Source organism: Balaenoptera acutorostrata, chromosome 8, assembly GCF_949987535.1.
Source record: "Balaenoptera acutorostrata chromosome 8, mBalAcu1.1, whole genome shotgun sequence".
Classification (NCBI taxonomy): domain Eukaryota; kingdom Metazoa; phylum Chordata; class Mammalia; order Artiodactyla; family Balaenopteridae; genus Balaenoptera; species Balaenoptera acutorostrata.
This window is the reverse complement of record NC_080071.1, coordinates 29,674,916-29,699,487: the sequence shown is the minus strand read 5'-3', so window position 1 is coordinate 29,699,487 and position 24,572 is coordinate 29,674,916. Positions and strand designations below refer to the sequence as shown.

Sequence of the window (24,572 nt, the reverse complement as noted above, 5' to 3'; positions counted from 1 at the left end):
CTGGTGCTCGCGCTTTTATTATCTCTGTGGGTTCACATTTTGGCAGTGTTTGGACATGCGGTATCCTAATAATCCTTTAATTCTGTGTGTGTGTGTATTATATACAGGTCAGTGCTTTGCATCATTTCACAAACTGTGCCCTGTGTTGACTGGAAACCATTGTCCTTATAAGAAACAATGGCCGCTGGAATCCTTATCTTGTGGGAGTGTTATGTTATAGAAGTCACAGTTATCAACTGTTTGCTGGCTACAGGAACAGCTGCCTCCCCTGTTAAAACTCTCACCTCCCACCCCTACTCTCTGCCCTGTCCCTACCCCCCTGCCCTGACTCCCATAGTAAGCTGGGATTTAACCAAGGAGGTTGGGTATGATGGTAGAGAACAGTTTTGGACAACTGGCCCTGGACTCTGCTTCTTTATGTGATGGAGGCTGTCCGATTTTCCCATGGTCATAGAGTTTGTTCGAGGTTTGGCTGAAGAAGATTCGAGTGGTCATGATTTCTTTCCTTTTTTTTTTTTTTTTTAAATTTATTTTTTTATTGAAGTATCATGATTTCTGAAGCAAAGTAATCATTACAGTGTCACCTTCTCTGAGAATGAAGGGAGGAAAAGAAATGTTCAGTGAGATCACTGGTGCTAAATAATTGGTAATTTAAATAAAATTTATGCTGTTGAAATAAGTACTGTCATATCATCAGAGATACTAATTTATTTGGTAAATACTTGAGTTTCTCCATTGTACTTAAGCCCATAAAAAGGATGAGTTTTGGGTATATACATGAGAGGACAAAGGTATACGCTCACTAAAAATTCATTTCATTTTAACAATTAGATTAGAACAGCCTAGAATAAATGTTTTCCTTGGCATCACATGAGTAGCATTTAACCTACTCAATCTAAACTAATTATTTTTCTATGCATTCTTTTGAATTTTCATATGTGTTTTTGACTTTGGCCTATACATCCTAATCTCGCTAGGTTTGATGATCTTGGTGGTTAATTTTCCAGGAGCCAAGGGGTTTTACTGGTCTGTTCTATATTCTTAACCATCCCAACCTAGATACTTTGATAATTTCTGAGAGTTGTTAATCCCATGTTTGTTGTTAACCCCATATTTGGTTAATCCCACAGTGTTAAAAATGACTAATTATAATTAGCTTAACACCCTCTGGGAGATATAGTTTTAGAGCAGAATTTGTTCACTCCATAGTTATTAAAACCCTGCTAGATGGTAGGCACTGAGCTAGATGGTGGGAAAACAAAGAGGGGTCCTTTTTGTTGTGGATCCCAGGGACTGGCCAGTGAGTCTCTTCGTTTTAGTATTGGGCTGGTGAGATGTTTGAGCTAGGAATATCTTTCTGCACATTTCCCCTCTATTTGTCTAGAAATGGGTTGGCAGATTGATAGATTCTCTAATGTGTACTCCATTGAGGAAGTTCTTGCTTTCCAGTAGGAACTTAAGGCTTGCTAAGTGGGTCTGACCCACCGTCATGCAGACTAGTATGTTCTTCTTGAAGATGGCCTTGAGGTTTCTTGAAAGAGCTTGGTTCTCTGGTTTGTGGTCAACCTCAAAGGTTAGGGATGCTACTCGAGGGCACACTTGGCTTCCGTTAACATTTATTACGTGGGTGGAGAATTTATTACACGGATAGATGACTTTTCTGAAGTCATCTATCTTTTTCAGTCTCTATTACCAGGTGACAGTGAATTCCATAAATGTGACACAGTCCTTCCTTTTATTTATCCTAAATCCCACTTTTTTCAGCCTTCAGGGCACACTGTCCTTTAGTTCTACCCAGGGATTGTTGAACATTTTGGGTCATCATCTTACTTGACTTTATGATTTTTAGATTTTAATCATATCCTTCTCAATTTTTTTTCTCTAGACTAGAATTCTCATGTTTTTAGTCTGTCCTTGGTACTGAGTCACAGAAAACTCAGTACCGTTTTCTCATTCTTTCATATACATCAGTGCCATCAAATCTTACAGTTTAATTCTTAGGGGCAGGAGTGCTTTAGGTGTAGGAAAAATCATGGCCCTGGGGTTGGACAAAGTGCTTATTTCTTTAAAAAAAAAAAGGGGGGGGTAAAATGTCTAGTTAAGTGATTATATTATGCAATAATATGTAACGATCATTAAAATATTTTAGTTTGTGATGAGTGACAAATGTGAGCAAAACCGTCTCAAAAAACAACTATGCACCAGTGATGAATGCTGAAATTTGTGGTAGAGGGAAGATTGCTTCCTGGGTCAGAGGGCCTGCGTTCTCCACTTGGGTCCTGGACTTGGGATGAATCACTTTCACTTCTGGTCCACAGTCTCCTCATTTGTTCAATAAGGAAGTATACTCGAAGGCAAAAATTTATTTTCACCACCAAAAGTTCTGTGATTCTGTGTATTTAAAAATGAATTCCTCTAATGAAATCCCCTTTTAAAATCATTTAAATAGAAACACTAATTACTAGCAAATTATGCTTTATAATTCGGGATAGTGTCAAGTCACTCCAGTATTGTGGTGTAACGATAAAAATTCACCATAAATTCATAGATTTGGGTACACAGAGTGCCATCTGTTTCTCCTATGTACATAATGAAAAAATTTCTCAGTCTTGAAATAGAAAAACTCTAGCATTTGCCCTTCTCTTCCTGTATCATCTTATAAAGATACTTTGCTCTCACTGACAGTATTTGTAAGTAAATCGTGCTTACATTGCTCAGAACGAAGCCCTGCTCTCATTTTGCTTTCTGCTATAGTGCTATTTTATTTATATATTTATTTTTTAATAAATTTCTTTCTTTCTCCGCCCCCCCCACCCCGGCGTGGGCTTCTGATTGCAGTGGCTTTTCTTGTTGTGGAGCACAGGCTCTAGGCACGTGGGCTTCAGTAAGTAGTTGTGGCACTTGGGCTCAGTAGTTGTAGCTTGCAGGCTCTAGAGTGCAGGATCAGTAGTTGTGGCGCATGGACTCTAGAGCACAGGCTCAGTAGTTGTGGCACATGGGCTTAGTTGCTTCGCAACACGTGGGATCTTCCCAGACCAGGGCTCGAACCCGTGTCGCCTGCATTGGCAGGCGGATTCTTAACCACTGCGCCACTAGGGAAGTCCCTATTTTATTAATTATTTTGCTTTTCTCTTGATCTGCAGTTCCCTCTGTACTCCCCTTTCTCTCCCCCTGACCCTTTACCTTTTCCCCCCTCACTCCTTCCATACTTTCCTTCCATTTCTTTAGAGGAATGAATTAGCTATGATTTGTAGGTTATTGTGGAGAATAAAGCTCTAGATATTGACTTTGCCTAATGGTCATTTGAGAGAATAGTTATCTCCCATTATCTGACACAGGCTTCTCTCTTCCTTTTAAAATTAAATTATAGTATTTGGGGACCTGTAAGCAGTTCCTCTAGTCAGAAGGCTTTTTTTCCCTTTTAATTGAGATTTTAAAAAATGAAGAAAAAAATTTCTTCTGGTGCATTTTAACCTAATCTCTGTAATTGTGTTAATACTTTTGCAAATCTTGTTTATTGTAGAAAAAAATTTATACCAGTTTGAGGACATCAGCTTAAAAAGCTGGAAGCTATAATGTATGTGTTTTCTCTATTGTGTCAGTGAAAGTACTTTCCATTCTTTTTGAACTAAAGAATTTTCTAATTAGTAAATTAATTATTCATATCCCAGCACATCCCTTGTCATATGTGGTAACAAATTGCATTTGGCTATTTCTTGTAGAATCTTTTGTACCAAGGGTATAGCATTAAAATATAAGCCTACTTCACTGAGTGTAGTACTATTTTGAGCATTTCAGTCTCATATATTACATTTTATACTGTCATTTGTCCCTTGCCACTTGGCTTTGTAATTATTTTCATATGATTTGGTGTTTGTGCTTACCCAAGTATAGTCCAATTGAGGGCAGAATTAGAAATGAGAAACTTTTGGATAATTTGAGGATGTACCATTTTTAAGAAATTAGAGAATATCACATATGCAAAAGTTACTTATTTTTACAGCTCTAACGTTACATTAGCTTAGGAATATGTATGATTTGGCTGGAGAAAAATAATTTTCTTTTTGGAACGTTAAATTTAAAAGTTATGTCATAGCAGATCCAGATAATAATTAAATATCCTAATTGAATTTACTTTTAAGTATTCTTATACATTTGTTAGAAATGGCTTGCTAAAATGTTTAACATCTCTTTTTTTTTTTTTTCAAAATGTAAGCAGAAATTAACATTTCAAGGCCACTCAGGTTTCTGGACTTACATGTGCTTGGTAACAGAGAGACCCAGTACATACTCATTTTCAGAGTAGGAGAAAATGGGGAAAACATTCCCAGATTGAATACAACTTCAGTTACATCTTTTTTTTTTTTTTTTTTTTATACTTCACTTTTGCCATCCTCATAAACTTCTGGAAAATGTTATTGCTTGGGTTGAGACAGATGGTTCTGTTCTTTCCTATGTTATTGTCTTTCTTATTTTGGTTTGGTTATACTTCCACAATTAATTAAGCTGACTCTGAAAAAGAAGGACTCAGAAACAGGGAGAAGGCTGGAGAGTGTTCAGCGGGGTTTCTGCCTCTGTTCCCTGGCAGAACCCCAGGCTGCAGATCATACCCAGGCGTGGGACACGGGAGGCCGCAAAAAAGAAAGACACGTTTCACCTGGCATTCTCATCCTTTGGTGATGAAGCCAAAAATAGCAGCAGCGCTGAAAACTGGCCTGGAGGTTTCCAGCAGCATAAATTGGCTGACAAGAAAGATTCTTCGTGTTTCTGTTTTTAACGAAGTCTTTGACTTTACTTTTCCCGGTACACCCAGTCGTGGACAGTTAAATGATCAAATAGCAGTTGTTGATAGCTGAGTCTGATTCAGATTCCTGATAGCCAGCTTAAGAGCTTTCAGAACCTATAAGGCATCCTTGTTACTGTTTGCTGAAGAACTTTTTCAGCCAACTCTGAAAGAAAATGGTTCTTCCCCATTGAACTTTCCACATCACTCCTTTACTCTTTGCTTTCTTTCCTCTCCTTGGAAAGAGTTATTTTCTCTTGGTGAGAAATAACTATTGCGGCGACTTTTTCATTTCCAAACAAAATTCTTTAGTGTTTTTGGGACCAGTTTTTGCAGAATGCCCATCATTCATAACCAAGCAGATAGGCCCTGGGATGGGCATTCTGTTCTGTCGGAAGTAGATGTTTACCCATTGTGATTTCTCTGCTGATTTCCAGGGATTTTCCAGACCTACCTCCAACTCCCCTGATACTTTATCTTTTACAACTGCTCTCTCTAGTTTTAAATACTTCTCCACAAACACTGATTAAGGCTATCACAAAATTTGTTTCCCTTTTCCTAATTTCTTAGAAGTGTTTCCCTGTCTTCAAAACATCTAGACTTTCCCCATTTCTAATCCTGTCTTCAACTGGACTGTACTTGGATAGACAGATAACCAAATCATATGAAAATAATTATAAAACTAACTGGTGAGGGACATTGGTTGATTTATTCATAAATAGTACAGGTCAGAATATTTGACTTAACTCTTCCTTGAGTAGGTTTTTTCCTATTGGTACTCTTGTTTTAAAAGAGGCAGGAGTTTGCTGCATATGTGGCATTTACTTTTTTATAATTAAAAAAACGTCACAATGACATTTTTCATGATTGAAAATGACAGTCCAAAAAATACAGTGCTCTTAGGAGAGCTTTGTCAATCTTTCCCTTCCATTTCTTGGCTGACATTTGAAATCATTGAAGTTTATGGGGGTTTTTTTTCTTTTTTTAAAAAATAATTCAGCTACTTACAGTATTGGTTTACTTATGAATATTGATGAGGTTACCCTTCATAATGATGCTGATATTATGGAAGTGCAAGCCTGACGACGACTTTCTGAAAAGTGTTTTCAATTAACACGGTTACCCTCATATCACGTAAGGAATTCTTTAGATGCTTGGACGGTGCTGCATACATTTTAAAGATGTATTTGGTTATCTCTTGCATTTGGAAATATATGTTTTATTTGATAGTATTTGTGGGTCATATATTTATTTTTCCTTTTTAGATTAAGTTGCAGTGTGGAAATGTGCTTGGGAGGTAGCTGTTTCTCTCAGCATTTCATTGAAAGAATTAATGCATCTCAGTGCTTAGCTGGAAAGCAGCGCTTCTCAACCTTCGCTACACAGTAGAATCCACCTGGGAGCTTTTGAAAATTTTCATTCCCAGGCTGTGTCGTAAACCAATTTTACATCAGTGTCTCTGGGGCTGAGATCCAGGCATTGGTATTTTTTAAAGCTCCCGAGGCGATTCCACTGTGCAGCCAAGGTTGAGAACAAGTACTTTAGAATAAAGTTAGAAATAGCACCTCCTCAGATTTAACTGCACACGATGTTGGAACTTGGGTGGGTTGACTTCTCAACCAAGGCTGAGTAGGATATTTTGCCACCAATATCAGATAAAGAAGAATTTATTTAAGATTTAGCTGAGGTATTAAAATATGCTAATATGGTTAAGCATAGTTTAATACTTTGAATTCAGGATCCATTTAAATCTCTTTCCTTTTAGCGCTTTGTGAATCGCATCGTCTCCAGGACAACAGCAACTAGACTTTAACTTTTTCCTAATTCTTATGTCTCCAAGCTCTTTTTTGTTTCTCTTTGTTCTGAAAGCTTTGCATAAGTATCTGTTTAGACTTCTTAATTTCAAAAGCGTTTGAGACAGCATACTAGGATACATGAAGTATGATAAGATGGTATAAATTAAACACAGGACGAGATACTAAGGGAAAACACAGGTGAGGATGTTGCAGAGTTACGAATGAAGCGAAAAACTCATGGCCCAATGACCTGGACACGTGTTACAGGACACTCCTTGAGCCAGCAGGGCACAGAGCATGTTCATATGTGACGTTTCTGTGGGGAAGGGTGAGTGCTGCTGCTAAGGGCTGTCTCTGTGCCTCTGAGACTTTAGTCGGGAACGTGGGACACATGGGATTAGTGATCAGCTTGGGGATACTCACATACAAAGAAGGAACTGAGACATCGAGGGACTGACTTTCAACCTTCCTGTCATGTGCTAGGCCTTCTGCAAGGAGTTATATAGATCTCATTTTACTTATTTCACAACAGTCCTTTTTTTTTTTTTTTTACAATGGTGTTTTAGTTTCTCCTTTATAACAAAGTGAATCAGCTACACATATACACACGTTCCCATATCTCCTCCCTCCCGCATCTCCCTCCCTCCCACCCTCCCCATCCCACCCCCCCAGGCGGTCACAAAGCACCGAGCTGATCTCCCTGTGCTATGCGGCTGCTTCCCACTAGCTATCTATTTTACATTTGGTAGTGTATATATGTCCGTGCCACTCTCTCACCCTGTCACATCTTACCCCTCCCCCTCCCCATATCCTCAAGTCCATTCTCTAGTAGGTCTGTGTCTTTATTCCCGTCTTGCCACTAGGTTCTTCATGGCCTTTTTTTTTTTTTTTCCTTAGATTCCATATATATATGTGTTAGTATACTGTATTTGTTTTTCTCTTTCTGACTTACTTCACAACAGTCCCGTGTAGATGGCATTATTAAGCTTGTATTACAGAAAAGGATTCTGAGGCTGAAAGATGCTGGATGACCCACGCAAGTAATCAAGCTGCGGTCAGTGGCAAAGCCAAGCTACCAAGCCAGCTGTGTCTTAGAGTGCAGCCCTTCCGAAGTGGCTCCCGCTGGCTCACATCCCTGTTAATCATGGTTCCTGCTTATTCTCAGTAATAGTAACAGGAGAAAAAAATTTGGGGGGAGGGGGAAATGGTTAGACAAAGGCCATACAGCAATATTAGAAAATTGCTCATAAATATTTAAACACAGTTTTTTTTAAATTTAAAACTTTCCAGTTTTGGGGGGTAGTTTTTTTCCTCCCCAACGCATCACGTTTTCAGGGTGGGACGCTTTATGTTCTTTTGTGCAGCCAAACCTAGTTTGTCCCATATAAGAGGGATGTGTCATGTCCTGTTTCGGCGAATTCATCCGGGCTGGGCCAGCAGCAGTGTGTGGGTGTCCCTCTTTGATCTGCCTTTAGCCCACGTCGCTCCCAGCAGAGACGCTGCTGTAGCTGCCACTTTGGGGTTAGCAGATGGAAAGGGTTTTTACTCGCTGCCCCATTTGAGGTTGGTTTTCCCACTCATGTGAAATTTCACTTGTACCGCGTTTCAGGTGAAGCTGCAAGAGCAGATCCAGCTCTTCAAGCCACAGGGAAGCTTAAATACCATGCCGTAGCTTGGTTTGGCACTTGATGACACGTCTGAGTCTGATTTCACGAGACTTCCAAGGGAGCCACTGTGTTACATTCCTTGACCATAGTTTTGGCAAATGTGTTGCCTGGGTTTCAGAGTTCCGTGAGTTCTTCCAACTTTGACCTCATGTTTTTCTCTCGCTTCGAATTTTTTACCCTTTCCTGTAGTTGTGAAATTCAAACCACTGTAATCCCGTGATCTCCCTGATCTCCAGCTTTGCCTCCGACCCCTTTCACGAGGTCTCACTCAGCCAGGCCTCGCCGCCGGGCCCGCTCTCCTACCCTTCCAACCCCAGGGCCTGGGTCGCAGCCAGTCGTCTGTGCTCCTTCCTTTCACATCCCCTCCACCCGAGGGCCTGTCTGCCTGCCTTCTGCCACTTTGTCACTCAAAGTCTGGTTTCTGGGCCCGAAGCATCCGCATCAGTTAGAAGCCACTTAGAAATGCAGAATCTCAGGCCCCACCCCAGACCTACTGGATCAGAATCTGCATTTTCACAAGGTCCACAGGTGATCTGTGTGCACATTCAGGTTTGAGAAGCGCTGCTCTAAGTCACACATCTTCCGTGGATTGTGCCCTAATTAAGGGAATAGAGTGTTGGAACCCAGTCATTCTGTAGGAAGAATTGGATAAAAAGGACTTTTTTTCATCCATTTATTCATCTTTGGGCAATACTTTGGTTACTTTTAGGGATGGAAGGGATGAGTATGTTTGGGGGTAAATGGCTTTGCCTACCCATGTGGGTAAAGTTAAGGCACTGGGAAAAGCTTGGATAATTTAGTTGATAGACTGTTACCAAGAAAGGATTCATATAGCAACCATCATCACTGTTGAAAGAAAATGGGGAGAGTAGTTCTGTGGAAAGAATATTTGATTTAAGTAATATTATATTTTTCAAATTATAAAAAATATATAAAATTGTCTTGGTGTGTCTGGGCTGCTAGAACAAAATACCATAGACCAGGTGGCTTATAAACAAAAAAACTTATTTCTCACAGTTCTGGAGTCTGGAAGTCTGAGGTCAGGATGCCAGCCTGGCTGGATGGGGGTCCTCTTCCAGGCTGCAGACTTCTCTCTGCTTCCTCACGTGGTGGAAGGGCTGAGCTGGCTCTCTGAGGTCTCTTTTATAAGGGCACTAATCTCATTCATGAAGGCTCCACTCTCATGACCTAATCACCTCCCAAAGGCCCCACTTCCTAATACCATCAGCTTAGGAATTTTGTAGGGACACAAATGTGCAGACCATAGCAAAATTATAAATACAGTTGACCCCTGAACAATGCAGGTTTGAACTGTGGAGGTCCCCTTATACTCGTTTTCTTCAATAGTGAATACTATAGTACTACATGACTGGTTGGTTGAATCCGAGGACACGGAGGAATGAAACCTTGGATACCTAGGGAGGATTTTTGATGAACAAAGGGTCGGCGCCCCCTATGTTGTTCAAGGGGAAACTGTATAAAAATTTTGTATCTCTCTAAAAGGCAACTAAACAAAAGGTTTATATATAAATTAATTTAAGGGTTGGATAGGCCGGTATAACACCTATTTCTTCCTTTTTAAAAGTGTATTTCTACCCCATTTGTGGAACTATTACTTAATATGGGGGTTCAGTGATAGCACAGGTCATATCCCAAGGCAGAGTGACCAGTGTTTTTCACTAAGGCGAGTTTCATCGTGTCTTTACACATTAGAGGCTCTACTGCATGGAAAGGCTGTGTAGTAAAATAGGTGGTGTAGGAGTGGGGGATATGGACCCCTGGCCAAGCGGTGAAGAGGGCAGTGAGATTATGAGTGGTCAGACTGATACAAGTCCCACCTCTCTTCTCAGGACCCACCTCTTCTTTGATCTGCCCTTATACTGCTCATGGGGGTTTATTAGTAGTGGCAGTATCTGTGTCTCTTCTTTTTTTTTTTTTTTTTTTTTAAATCCTCAGGACTTTTCAATATCCAGCTGGTACCTCTAAGGCCCTGAAATTTGAAGGAATAGAATTTGATAAGTTACATCCATAGGCTTTCTAAAACATAGGTTAATTAAAAGAGTTTCTCTCTCTCTCTCTCTCTCTCTCTCTCTCTCTCTCTCTCTCACACACACACACACACACACACACACACACACACACACACACACAGTAGCTCACTGCTATCATCTCAGAGAATCTGATCCTCTGGGTAGGAAGTGATACTGGCCATCTAAATGCAAAAGTCTAAAAAAAAAAATGTGGTTTTCCAGACTCTGACCCGACTTTGCTTCCATGCAAAAGAATTTCCTTTCATATGAGCACCGGTTGTTGATTGTATGCTTTAATGATTTAAAAGTTTGGTGTTAGAAAGCTAGAAAGGCGTTCATTTACATCGGATATAAAATGGTGAAAATGCAGAGCACACGTACTTTGAAGAAACAGTATTCTCATTTCTGTGAATAACGGGGGCATCTGTTTAAACTGGACCCTACATAGAGCTGCAGGCCTTCAAATTGCACCATCCCCACAACGAGCAGATGCTAGCCACTTGAAATAGGAATGCTGGTCAGTGTTCCGATTCTCCTTCAGAATTGTCTTACGCTATCAAAACCTAACACCAGAAACAGATGGAAACTGGACCTCAGGTTTCAGATCTTCTTCAAAGGACAGGAGGTGCTGAATTGAAAAGTGTTAGATTTAGAAAACCTGTGATCAGTTAAGTGGATGAGGAAAATGATGAAGGGGAAGTGTTGTCATATAATGAAAGGAAAATAGAAAAATTAGTGACTTTCTTACAAGTTTATCCATGATAAAAAGCACCTAAATAAATGCGTGTATTAAGATGCGTATATGTGTTATATGTCATGGTATTTAGGCCAAGTTAATTGACATGTAGGGTCATCTTAGTAATTTGAGGATGAAAGTAGTACTGGATATATAAAGATAGCAGCTCAAATTGGAATATTCTGGTTGGCAACTTTTAAGTTAATGCAGAGTAGACACTCATTATTGAAAATATTTACAGGATGCACAGATACACTTTTATTTCATCATAAATACATAATAACGTAAGTGAGGTTTCTGTGATGACTTAGGTTATTCTTGTGGCTTTTGGTCAGCACCTTGAAAGTGAGTTACACTGGTCTGGTACCTTTGATTGAGGGTTAGCATTCGACTGACATTTTATAGGAGTCATCTGGCGGTAACTTAAAACAGCAAACCAAAGCCAACATGAACTTGAGTATTGCAGAAAACTGTGGCTTATTGAAGTTGCCCATTTGTTTGGTTTCAAAGCTTTGTTGTTATGTCTTCTGATGAAACTCTTTTCTAAACTGTGACCCACAAAGCATTATTTTCCTGCATTGTTCCTGTGGATTCAACTATGACAGTTTATCTACTGCAGGACTTCTCAGAGCCTTTGACAGTACTAGCATACCCTGTGACGTGACGCCTGTAAACTGAGATGTAGTATCTGATGTTGCCCAAGCTTATTTCGTTTTACCAGCTGCCCCTCCCACCCCCACCTTGCTCTTTTCCTTGATGGAATATCTACCATGGAAGATAGTTTGGGAAATGATACTCTAGCATCTTTATAGGTAGTTTTTCATGTACCATCACAGCAGTCCTGAGAAACAAGCAGTTTTGTTGCCCCTTTTTGGATGAGTGAGGAGCACCAGGGTTCAGGTTGGCACCAGGACCCAGGTCTCCTAATAGCTCACCAATCTTTTATCTCTCTGTCGAGGCTTTGGGTTCAGGTAGGAGGCACTTATCACATATGGCGGCTGGGGGGGGTTATGGGGCTGTGTGCCGATCTGAAGTTCCTCTGTCCTGTGGCTGGTCCTCAGGGCTCTGGGGTCTCCTGTAGAGGCCTTCCTAATTCTAGCAAGTTGATAACGAGGGTGAGAGAGTTAGTTCTCTTGTGGTTTCTGTGAAGTAATGGTTTAGGCAGCCCCTCGCCCAGGTGTGCTTTAAGTAGGAAAGTTACCCAGATATTCAACTGTGGTTCACTTGTGTCTTGCTTCCCGATTTTCACCCCATGGTACATGTCGTGTTTTGCTCTTTTTATAGAAAGAAATTCAAGCCATGAGTCAGTGCAGCCATCCCAACGTAGTGACCTATTACACCTCTTTTGTGGTAAAAGATGAACTTTGGCTGGTCATGAAATTACTAAGTGGAGGTAAGTGGATTTTGTCATGTTTGTTTGTTTGCTTGTTTTCTTTTTTTCCTCTTGTGCGAGTCAGCATATTGAATAAGACTTTAGATTTGATCCCCTTATTCCCGTATTTAAAAGTTTTCTTGGTTTATTATTTGCCTGGAGAGTAAAGTCCGGATTTCTTCACATTGATATTCAAAGCCTTTCATAATTCAGCTTAACTTGTAGAATATCTGTGTCCTCTTTTACCCCAGCCTTCTAGGTGTGGGTGAGACTCCCCAAATGCCTTCTGCCCTCTGATGTCTCTGTGCTGCTCCTTAGCCCCAGATGTCTGTCTATCCTTCTCCACGTGCTCAAGTCCTGAAAGGCCCCATCCTCTCTGTAGCCACCCCTTACTCTCTTCAGAAAAGTTAACCAATCCTTCCTCTTTAAAGCCTTCATTCTTAATATTATTCAAGTCTTTAACACATTGTAATATAATGAGTTATTTCAGTGCAGTTTACTAAAGATCCGTGGTGATGGAAATGTTCTGCGGCTGTGCTATCCAGTTTCTACTAGTGGCTCTTAAACATTTGACATGTGGCTAGTGTTACCCAGGGACTGAATTTCTATTCAATTTTAATTAGCTTACATTTAAATAACCTCAGGTGGCCGGTGGCCTATGGTACTGGACAGTGTAGTTTTAGATTGTGGATTTCATGAAGAAAGCATGTGGGAAGGTGAAGGAACTTTGCCTCTCTAGCCTCAGATCACTGAAGTTAAAAAAGCCATGGGGGGGCTTCCCTGGTGGTGCAGTGGTTGAGAGTCTGCCTGCCAATGCAGGGGACACGGGTTCGAGCCCTGGTCTGGGAGGATCCCACATGCCGCGGGGCAGCTAGGCCCGTGAGCCACAATTACTGAGACTGCGCGTCTGGAGCCTGTGCTCCGCAACAAGAGAGGCCGCGATAGTGGGAGGCCCGCGCACCGCGATGAAGAGTGGCCCCCGCTCGCTGCAACTAGAGAAAGCCCTCACACAGAAACGAAGACCCGACACAGCCAAATAAATAAATTAATTAATTAATTAATTAAAATTATAAAAAAAAAAGCCATGGACAATTAAATTTATAAGACACTTTCCCATTCCTGTATTTTATCTCTTTTAATCTTCTAACGTCACTCTTTGATAAGGGAGGATAACGATAACGGTTAATTTTCTTGAGCACTTCCTCCGTGGCTGGATCCTGTGCCAGGCGATTTACTGACTTTATTTCATTGTAATCTGGACAACACCACTGCATGGCAGGTGCCATGATCCCTGTGTTTCAGAAAGGGCACCAGAGCTCAAGAGAGTTAGGCTGCTTGCCCAAGGCCACACACGCCGTGCCTGTGAGTGCCGGGGTCTGTACACGTAAAAGCTGCCCTGCACCGCAAGTATCATCACCTTCATTTTACAGACCCGAAAACTGGAGCTGAGAAGGCCCGAGGGATTCCTTCCTAATACCCAGCATCCCCATACCTCTCATGTGTTCTCTCTACAGGGCGTCCCTCCCTGTATATCCATCTTACCGAGACGTGAAGTATGGTTAGGAGTAGAGGAGAACATCTGGTGGTACCTGGACGAAGCCGGAACTGACGGTGCAGAGTTTATTTGGTGGAGCCCATTTTTATCTGCAGACCCAGTTCAGCTAAGGCTGAATCAAGGCAGCATCACAATTTTTAAATTTTTTTTTTTTACAGAAACTGTCTTGGATCCAGCAGAGGCCCTGCAATGAGATGACGAAGGCATTGTAGTTGCCTTGGGTCTGCTTGTGTAGGTCTCGGTAGGGAGCCTGGGAGAGCTTAGTCCGGTTCTGTTCCCAGTCTTGTCAATCCTATTAGTTATTGTTTCCTTGACTGCTGACTCTGGCTTTTAATTAAAAAGGAAAAGAAAAATGGAAGGAAAAAGGAAGCCCGTTGGAGCCTACTGCAACGTTGAGTATCAGGGCTGCTTCTTGGTTCTGCTGAGGATGGTGCTTTATTGATAAGATGATCTGAACCTGGTCTCTTCTTGTAGGGGGTCCACTAACTGAGGAAACAAGAAATTCTGGTGACCTGGGGCCCTGTGGATTTTAATTCCTCTCTTTATTTTTATCCCAATTAACCTTTTATAAGCTTGAGAATATCCCCTCTGCCCTTTCCTAAGGACTGGATAGAAAATTTCATTGTCTTTTTTTTTTTTTTAATTTATTTTTTTAAACATCTTTATTGAAGTATAATTGCTTTACAATGGTGTGTTAGTTTCTGCTTTATAACACAGTGAATCAGCTACACATATACACACGTTCCCATATCTCCTCCCTCCCGCATCTCCCTCCCTCCCACCCTCCCCATCCCACCCCCCCAGGCGGTCACAAAGCACCGAGCTGATCTCCCTGTGCTATGCGGCTGCTTCCCACTAGCTATCTATTTTACATTTGGTAGTGTATATATGTCCATGACACTCTCTCACCCTGTCACATCTCACCCCTCCCCCTCCCCGTATCCTCAAGTCCATTCTTTAGTAGGTCTGTGTCTTTATTCCCATCTTGCCACTAGGTTCTTCATGACTTTTTTTTTTTCCCCTTAGATTCCATATATATGTGTTAGCATACTGTATTTGTTTTTCTCTTTCTGACTTACTTCACTCTGTATGACAGACTCTAACTCCATCCACCTCATTACAAATACCTCCATTTCATTTCTTTTTACGGCTGAGTAGTATTCCATTGTATATATGTGCCACATCTTCTTTATCCATTCATCTGTTGATGGACACTTAGGTTGCTTCCATGTCCTGGCTATTGTAAATAGTGCTGCAATGAACATTTTGGTACATGACTCTTTTTGAATTATGGTTTTCTCAGGGTATATGCCCAGTAGTGGGATTGCTGGGTCGTATGGTAGTTCTATTTTTAGTTTTTTAAGGCACCTCCATACTGTTCTCCATAGTGGCTGTATCAATTTACATTCCCACCAACAGTGCAAGAGTGTTCCCTTTTCTCCACATCCTCTCCAGCATTTATTGTTTGTAGATTTTTTGATGATGGCCATTCTGACCGGTGTGAGATGATACCTCATTGTAGTTTTGATTTGCATTTCTCTAATGATTAATGATGCTGAGCATTCTTTCATGTGTCTGTTGGCCATCTGTATATCATTGTCTTTTTTTTTTTTTTTAATTAGAAGTTTCTTTTTCTTTTCTTTTTTTTAAATTAATTAATTAATTAATTAATTTATTTATTTATGGCTGTGTTGGGTCTTCGTTTCTGTGCGAGGGCTTCCTCTAGTTGTGGCAACTGGGGGCCACTCTTCATCGCGGTGCGCGGGCCTCTCACTATCGCGGCCTCTCTTGTTGCGGAGCACAGGCTCCAGATGCGCAGGCTCAGTAATTGTGGCTCACGGGCCTAGCTGCTCCGCGGCATGTGGGATCTTCCCAGACCAGGGCTCGAACCCGTGTCCCCTGCATTGGCAGGCAGATTCTCAACCACTGCGCCACCAGGGAAGCCCTCATTGTCTTTTTAAAAGAATCCAATTTAGTCTCCCCTGGCCCTAGGTAAGAGGAACAGGTTTCCACAGGTAAGGGGAATGTGGGCAGATGTAGCCTGTGGCTCATTTTGCTTTCAGCAGGCCAGAAATGCATGCGTGCCTGATATGGTACATCCTTAAAAGAAAAAATTAAAATGTTTTTGGAAGTATCGTTTTCTAAATGATCCCCAAATCCAAGAGTCAATGAATAAAGAGATGTTTTGTTTCTCCCTGAGGGGAAAGATATGCATTTGTTTTCTTCTACATTATTTTATTACATCAAATCTCTTACTGAGTGGCAGGTGGCTATCCTGGTGTAGTAATATCTGATGGGAAACTCAGTCCTCTTAGTTAAATCAGGGAGAGCCTGGAGCCAAATTCATGTCCTGAGATAGGCTGTTTGGTAACTCTTTAGAAGTGTTGAACCCCCAGGTAATTATGGCTCTTAAGGTGACCAGGAAGTTTGGAATATTAATTAACATGTGTCGAACCATGAATTCACAGTGCCAAGGACACTAATCTGTTTATAGTAACAAAATACTGTGTATTTATTTCTTTATTATTAAACTCTGTACATCACCCCTCAAGTAAATGTAATTGAAGATTGCCTAGAGTCACAGAAAGGAATCTTCTGGTTATAAGCAGGGGTCTAAAGGCAACAGACATTTTTTCTTTCCTTCTACCTGAGGTTAAGGAAAAACTGTGCTTCTTTCTCTCAGCAGTTCCCTGCTGTCTTTTCTCCAGGCATCTTGTTCCTTTCTTTTTCAGTTTAGACATCCCGAACCCTCTTTTAATCTGTAACCAGTTGCATGTCTACGGAAAAGGGACTAACTGTGAAGTGGCCGTGAATAGTCTTCTGCTTCCTGACCCAGAATCCCTCTCATTAAGTTCAGCTGGATGTGTGCTTGCAAACTTGGATTTAGTGTTTTTCTGGTCACGGGCTACCATGCAATTGTTTGTATGCCTTGGGAATATTTGTGTTAAATAAACAAATGAAAACTATATTTTGTTGTTCTCGTTTAGCTTTTTATTTTTTTAAGGATTTTTTAAAAAATTATTTATTTATTTATTTATTTATTTATTTATTTATTTAATTTATTTGTGGCTGCGTCAGGTCTTAGCTGCAGCACACGGGATCTTCGTTGGGGCATGCGGGGTCTTCGTTGTGGCTTCTCTCTACTTGTGGCATGTGGGCTTTCTCTTCTCTAGTTGTGGCGCGCAGGCTCCAGGGCGCGTGGGCTCTGTAGTTTGCGGCACGCGGGCTCTCTCCTTGAGGTGCGCGAGCTCAGTAGTTCTGGCTCTCGGGCTTCGTTGCTCTGCGGCACGTGGGATCTCAGTTCCCTGACCAGGGATTGAACCCGTGTCCCCTGCATTGTAAGGCGGATTCTTTACCACTGGACCACCAGGGAAGTCCCTCGTTTAGTTTTTTAAATAGGGAGGACTATTCTGGAAAGGTAACGAAGGTGCTTATACAGTTGTTCAATTCTTCTGTCTGTCCACTTAGGTTCAATGTTGGATATCATAAAATACATCATTAACCGAGGAGAACACAAGAACGGAGTTCTGGAAGAGGCAATAATAGCAACAATTCTTAAAGAGGTTTTGGAAGGCTTAGACTATCTACACAGAAATGGTCAGATTCACAGGTATGACCCCTGCAGAGATGTTTAAATTCAGCTGTTCATGTCTTTAGTCCTAGTTAGTAACGAATACTAAGGAAACACACCTCACAGGTAGGTATTGACATATCTCTAACTTAGGTAGGTTAAATAGATTGGAAAAAAGTACTTAAGAATGAAACAAGAGAACAAGTTTTGATGAATTATATTGGTATATTGGTTTATCTGCTTTCACTGAAATAAGAGTAGACTATAGAAAGTACTGTGGGGACTCAAAAAAAAAATCCGTTTACATTTTATACTCATTTGAAGTATACTCATTTGAACTGGATAGCATCTCTAACTTTCTAATACAGGCGAGAGTGTTCCAAACATTTAATATGTTAATTATTTTTGACATGGTGGTGGAAGAGAAGGAGGGGAGGCACTGATTTCGTCTCTTTTGTGACATAAAATGCTAATTCTTTAAATAGCTAAACAGCATCGCATATGAGTGCCTGATGCTTCAAATGGGTTAGTGCTCCTTGGGCTCTTAGGAATTGTTGCAAGTAAATAACCATTTACTAGTAATATGAATATTGCAATTCCCTTGCCCTGAGCTATAAGTGAGCTATATGTTTAATGGTATCTACTATGTCTTTCAATAATTAGAAAAAATATTACTTTAGAAAGCAAACTTATAAATTGTAAATTGTCATTTTTCTTAAGTGTTAAGACTACTCAGCACAACTTCTAGATAGTGAAGAAATACGTTATAGAGTATTGTAATTAGTATTTACCATCAGTATCTCCCCAGAGGAGAGACTGATCAAATCCACTGTTTCAGAGACTGAGGGGATTGATTGGAAACTGCATCACAGACACATTTAAGTGGAAGTAGAACAGCTTTACATAGACTGGGCTTTAATTCTTGATAAAATGATAGTATTGTGTGTATATGGCCGTCTCTAACTCTGTAACATGAAATAATCTACTCATTATTGTTTTAATTAAATCTGGATAATGATATCACATAAACTATCTGTTACTAAAATCCTAATCATCCCCCAGGAGCAAACTATAAAATCACAATGTACCTTTGTAACTTTTAAAATCTGTGATATAATTTTAATATTTATAAAATAATAATTTTGGCAAACATCTCCATTGTATGATATGTATTAAAATCTCCCTGAGTGAATATAATGTCTGTACTCCACAATTAAATTCTCCTTTTTTTTTTTTTCCTAATAGGGATTTGAAAGCTGGTAATATTCTTCTGGGTGAGGATGGCTCAGTACAAATAGCAGGTAAAGCTGACAAAGATAAAACATTCTTTACCTGTTTACAGAAGTGTTAGGGCTTCAAAGAATGTAGACTTGTTCCTAAGAAATGAACAAATTGCATGTAATCTGTGTTTTTAAATTGAAGTATAGTCAACGTACAATATTACCTAAGTTACAGGTGTACAGTGTAGTGATTCACAATTTTTAAAGGTTATACTCCATTTATAGTTATTATAAAATATTGGATATATTCCCTTTGTTGTACAGTGTATCCTTGTAGCTTATTTTATACATAGTAGTTTGTACCCCTTATACAGGCCCTCCCCCTTTCCCTCTTCCCATTGGTGACCACTAGTTTGGTCTCTATATCTGTGAGTCTGCTTCTTTTTAGTTATATTCACTACTTTGTTTTATTTTTTAGATTCCACATATAAGTGATATCATACAGTATTTGTCTGTCTCTGTCTGACTTATTTCACTTAGCATAATACCCTCCAAGTCCATCCATGTTGTTGCAAATGGCAAAATTTCATTCTTTGTAGTGGCTGAGTAGTATTCCATTGTATGTACCACTGTATCTGGGCTACCCTATCATAGAATGTTTCGGTCTGAGGTATAACATGTTTTCCTGCTATTTTAGAATGTGGCCTTTTAATAAAGAACAATTTTACTTTTTTTATATTTTCTACCTTCCAGATTGAATAATGGTGATATTTATATAACTGTAAGAAGCACTTTTGAGAGTTTTTGGATGAGTTTGAAAGTTTAAAACCATTGTACACATTAATTTTAAACCTTTTATTTCTCAAGAGGTAGCTGAAAGAATTGTGAACTCTTAAAATCTAGGGCTTATTTTGCTCTTAAATCTGACCCTTCATGGAGATTCTTTTTTTTTTTTTTTTTTTTTTTTTAAAGTTTTACTTGATTTTATTTATTTATTTATTTATTTATTTATTTTTGGCTGTGCTGGGTCTTCGGTTCGTGCGAGGGCTTTCTCCAGTTGCGGCAAGCGGGGGCCACTCTTCATCGCGGTGCGGGGACCGCTCTTCATCGCGGTGCGCGGGCCTCTCTCTATCGCGGCCCCTCCCGTCGCGGGGCACAGGCTCCAGACGCGCAGGCTCAGCAATTGTGGCTCACGGGCCCAGCCGCTCCGCGGCATGTGGGATCTTCCCAGACCAGGGCTCGAACCCGTGTCCCCTGCATTAGCAGGCAGATTCTCAACCACTGCGCCACCAGGGAAGCCCCATGGAGATTCTTGACAGTTGATAGGCATGGCAAGGCAGTAAAGGTCAAACGAGTGAGAACATCACACAGGAGCCTTCTATGTGCAGAACCTCTCGTTTTGTTAATGCTCCTAGAATAGCCTGAAAGGCCTGGTTTAAAATGTAGCCATGTTCATATCAACTCTTGTTTTACGCCCCATCTGGGAAGGTCTGTCTCAGCATCCTCTCAGCCATCATTGCTTTGGGCAGTTTTGGCTGGACAGTCCTTCTCTGTACTGGACTGTCCCTGTCATCGCAGGGTGTTCAGCCTTCTGGCTTCCAGGCATTAAATATCACCAGCAGCACGTCCTGCCAACATCCTTGGTGTGAAGATCAGCCATCTAGCTTGTGTTGTTGAAGAAATGTTGAAGATGTTGAATCAGCCTAATCTGCTTGTATTTGAGTTGGAGTGGAAGAGTCCTACCTTCTAGCATAGGTTTAGGGTCTTTACATGTCTAGTTATTAGAACAAAGTTGATGGCAATTCTTGGTCCCACTCTTGTTTCTAGACAAATCTGAGGATCTGGGGTTATTACTAGAAATGTGAGAGTTCAGCAGAAAACAAACACACCCTCAACACAAAGGATAAGCCTTGAGTCATCTCTTTGTTTCATTATTTGTCCCTCTCTCGGTACCAGAGGACCAGTCAGGTGATGCCCTGGCCTGTATGGCGAGCATGATGCTGACCTTAGGCTCTGTATTTAGTTAGGTACACTTACGGGGACCCTCACTGAGTTATTTTTTTAAAGAAGAGACAAGATGTCTTGAAAATACAAAAGGGAAACTGAGAATTTGTTTCAGATCAAATGTTTCTTCCCTAGGGAACTAATAATGGAAGTGTTATCTTGTATTAGTCCTCCCCTTTGAAAAGATAAATTTAGTCAAGTTCAAGACTGCTGGGGAGGCACTCGTTGTGTCAGTTAAGCACAAAGGCTTTGGAATCAAACAGGCCCAATTTACTACCCACTGTGCAACATGGGGCAAGTTATTGGATCTCTAAGCCTCAGTTTCCCCATCTGTGAGATGGTGATGATAATGCCTATCATTCAGGAAGACGTGGATTTCCTGTGCATCTGTTGAATCATAGGATTCAGGCCCCTGTAAGTGCAATGTGTTTTTGGGAGTTACAGAGTGTTCTAGGTAGAGAGGAGTTGCCAGTTTGCAGTCGGGAGGTATTTCTATACAGGCATTTTTATTAAATTGTCTAAAAAGATCCTAGAAGAAAGGACCTTAATCTTTAAAACTCCAGTGAAAGGCTTCCCTGGTGGCTCAGTGGTGAAGAATCTGCCTGCCAATGCAGGGGACACGGGTTCGAGCCCTGGCCCGGGAAGATCCCACATGCCACGGAGCAAGTAAGCCCGTGTGCCACAACTACTGAACCTGTGCTCTAGAGCCCGCGAGCCACAACTACTGAAGCCCCCGTGCCACAACTACTGAAGCCCACGTGCCTAGAGCCTGTGCTCCGCAACAATAGAAGCCACCACAATGAGAAGCCCGCATATTGCACCGAAGAGTAGCCCCTGCTCCCCACAACCAGAGAAAGCTGCGCACAGCAACGAAGAACCAAAGCAGCCAAAAATAAATAAATAAAATAAATAAATTTATTAAAAAAAAAACTCCAGTGAATTGGTAATGAATTTAAAAAAATTTTTTTAATATTTATTTATTTATTTATTTAGGCTGCGCCAGGTCTTAGTTGCAGCATGTGGGATCTTTAGCTGTGGCATGTGGACTTCTTAGTTGCGGCATGCGTGCGGGATCTAGTTTCCCAACCAGGGATGGAACCGGGCCCCCTGCATTGGGAGTGTGGAGTCTTACCCACTGGACTACCAGGGAAGTCCCTTTTTAAAATTAAAAAAATTTTTTGGCCATGCCGCATGGCATGCGGGATCTCAGTTCCCTGACCAGGGATCGAACCCACACCCCATGCAGTGGAAGTGCGGAGTCTTACCCACTGGACCACCAGGGAAGTCCCTGAATTTTTAATTTTAAAGAAATACACACATTTATACCTAATTTTGTACTCATAATTTTGTATTCTCTGTTTTACAGAGGATCTTCCAAATTGTATAGGCTTTATGTCCCATGAAGCCTGGATCCACCCTTGCTTACTGTTGTTGCATTAAGTAAATGAATGTGAGAAATGCTTAGTGTGACCCCCAAAATGGCAATAGACAGGAAAAGACAGCCTAAGCTTATTTATTGTGATAGCGAGAGATTGGGAACAACGGAGGTGTCCCAGTTAAATATGGTATATGGTGTATCTTCACTATGGAAGACCTACCAATGGAGAATGAAAAGTTCTCTGTACACTGACATGAAAAAAAATCACCAGGCTACATGGTTAAGTGAACACAACAAGGTGAAATACAATGTATATAACATGCCACCTTTTATGAAAGAAAGGGGGAGAAATAAGAATATCTCTATATATTTATATAAAGAAACATTAGAAGGATAATGGCAGTGGGAGCAGGGGTGGACTGCTTAGTATAGACCTTTTATAACATTTTGAATTTTGAACCATGTGGAAGTATGACCTAGTAAAACAAATGAAAAGAAATGACTCAACAAACTTAATGAACTCGCAATAAGTCAGAGCCATTTTTAAACCTTTTATTATGGAAGTTATCAAACGTAGCCCAAAGTAGAGAAGAGTAGGAAGAATCCTCTGGTACCCATCACCTGGCTTTGGTCCTCATCAGTCTTTGGCCGATTCTTGATTCACCTGTCTTTCCCCTCCTTGCTCTGGAGGCTCTTATCATTATTGATGCAGACTTTTGTTCTTGAGTCATCTAAGTTAGTGCCTTATGTATGCATATCTTGTCCTTCCTCTAGAGAGTGGCCTTTATCCCACAGGCTAGGGGCATTATGAAGAAAAGACTTCAACTAAACAACTGAAAGCTTCAAACCGTCCAGCATCAGATAGTCTAGCTGTTAAGAAGATAATCTCTGAGATCAACTGGCTTGGTTGAAATTCCCAGGTTACCACTCAAGCTCTTGGGACCTTGGTCAGGTGGCTCAATGTCTTAAAGACTCAGTTTCCTTAAAGGGAGATACAGGTATAACCCACTTCATCTTTTTTTGTGAAATCAAATGAGGCTCTTCGTATCTAGCAGTCTTATAACGGTGGCTGGCACGTTATAGACACACAGAAAATAGCAGCAGCTGCTACTGCTAATCCTATTACTGCTACTGTTTCTACTGTTACTACTGCTACTACTGTTACTCCAACTGATAGGATCGCACCGACCCCCTCTCGCACTGCCTGGAGGTCATATGTACCTCACATTTGTCTTGCGGGAGGTTCAGCTCTGAGGGGCTCTATGAGTTATAAAAAGGGGATGCCTATTAATTATGGAACTTGGAAGCTAACTTGTCATTAATCTTGCTCTAAGCTGATAAAAAAGCACAGCTAATTTCCTCTGTTTTGTGATGAAATGATCATTTCTCACTAAAAGGGTCAAAACAGCAGTGAACTGCCTTTGAAATGCAGAGGCAGGTCAGCCCCTGGCTTATTCTACCATCTGCTACTCTGTCAGTTACTCCGTCCCATTATTCTTGTCAGAGTACCGACCCGAGGTCCTTCTCTGGGCCTTCAGGAGCACATTGTCCTTTTCTTTTTTCTCACTTGGGATCCCCCGAGGTAAGATTTCCCGACTTTTTCTCTCCCTCTCAGGTCTGTGGGTTTTTTCCTCACCCTGGGTGGTGGTGTTGAGTGTAAGCAGCTGGTGGGTGCGATGTTCGGCTCCTGGGTTCGGAAGGGCCCGTGCAGGAAGCCACCGCTTGGGTTGTCATGAGGATTAAATGAGTCAGTGTCTATGGTGTGTAGGACAGTGCCTGGCACATGGTGAGGACTTTGTAGACAGCCGTTCCGGGCTTTCCTTGGTGTCCTTTTTGTGTGTGCGACTTCATGCTTGTGTAATGACGTTACCCGGAAGCCTCACTTCCCGGTGAGTAGTGGTCGGCTCTCAGGCATGTTAAGTGTGCACTTTCTGTTGATACATCTCTGGAGCCATTATAGCTTTTCTAGAATTCACAGTGAATGTTCTCCGTGTCCTCTAACCTGAGCATAACATTGAGTTTATACAGTATTTAAAATTTTTTTGTGTGGTTTTAACTCTAAAATAAGATTATTGCCTTAAAAAAAAACCAAAAACATTTGTAATGGTTTCTTGGAAGAGCTGGATGCTGCTGGTCTCCCCATGTTACAGGAGTTTGACTTTCTTGGTCAGGCAGTGGGTCACTGCCTGAAAAACTCGGACCAGGGGTCCTCAGGTCTTTTGCTGGCATCTTGGGTGGGTGAAGTGTAGGGGAGGAGGGTGGGAGAGTTGAAAGCAGAGACTCACAGCAACAGCAGAGCTAGACCGTCTCTTTGTGGCTGTTATATTTGGACAAATAATCCACTGCTTTTACTCAGATTATTTGTACTCTCTTCCCTTCACATCTTTACGCTCTCTAGGCTCTGTTTTTTAAAATACGAGTTAAACTGGGGAGAAATTTGCATTTATTTCTTTAAATGTA

The 24,572-nt window shown here is 41.0% G+C and overlaps 1 protein-coding gene across 3 annotated transcripts in view; it reads left to right on the top strand.

Annotated features, from left to right (window-relative positions):
* STK39 (serine/threonine kinase 39) overlaps positions 1-24,572 on the top strand; it is a 314,494-nt gene that overhangs the window by 70,907 nt on the left and 219,015 nt on the right. For all 3 annotated transcript variants that reach the window (XM_057551799.1, XM_057551798.1, XM_057551800.1), the window contains exons 3-5: positions 12,297-12,405; positions 17,408-17,549; positions 18,756-18,811. In XM_057551799.1, the coding sequence (XP_057407782.1) occupies positions 12,297-12,405; positions 17,408-17,549; positions 18,756-18,811 (307 nt within the window). The remainder of the gene's footprint in view (positions 1-12,296; positions 12,406-17,407; positions 17,550-18,755; positions 18,812-24,572) is intronic.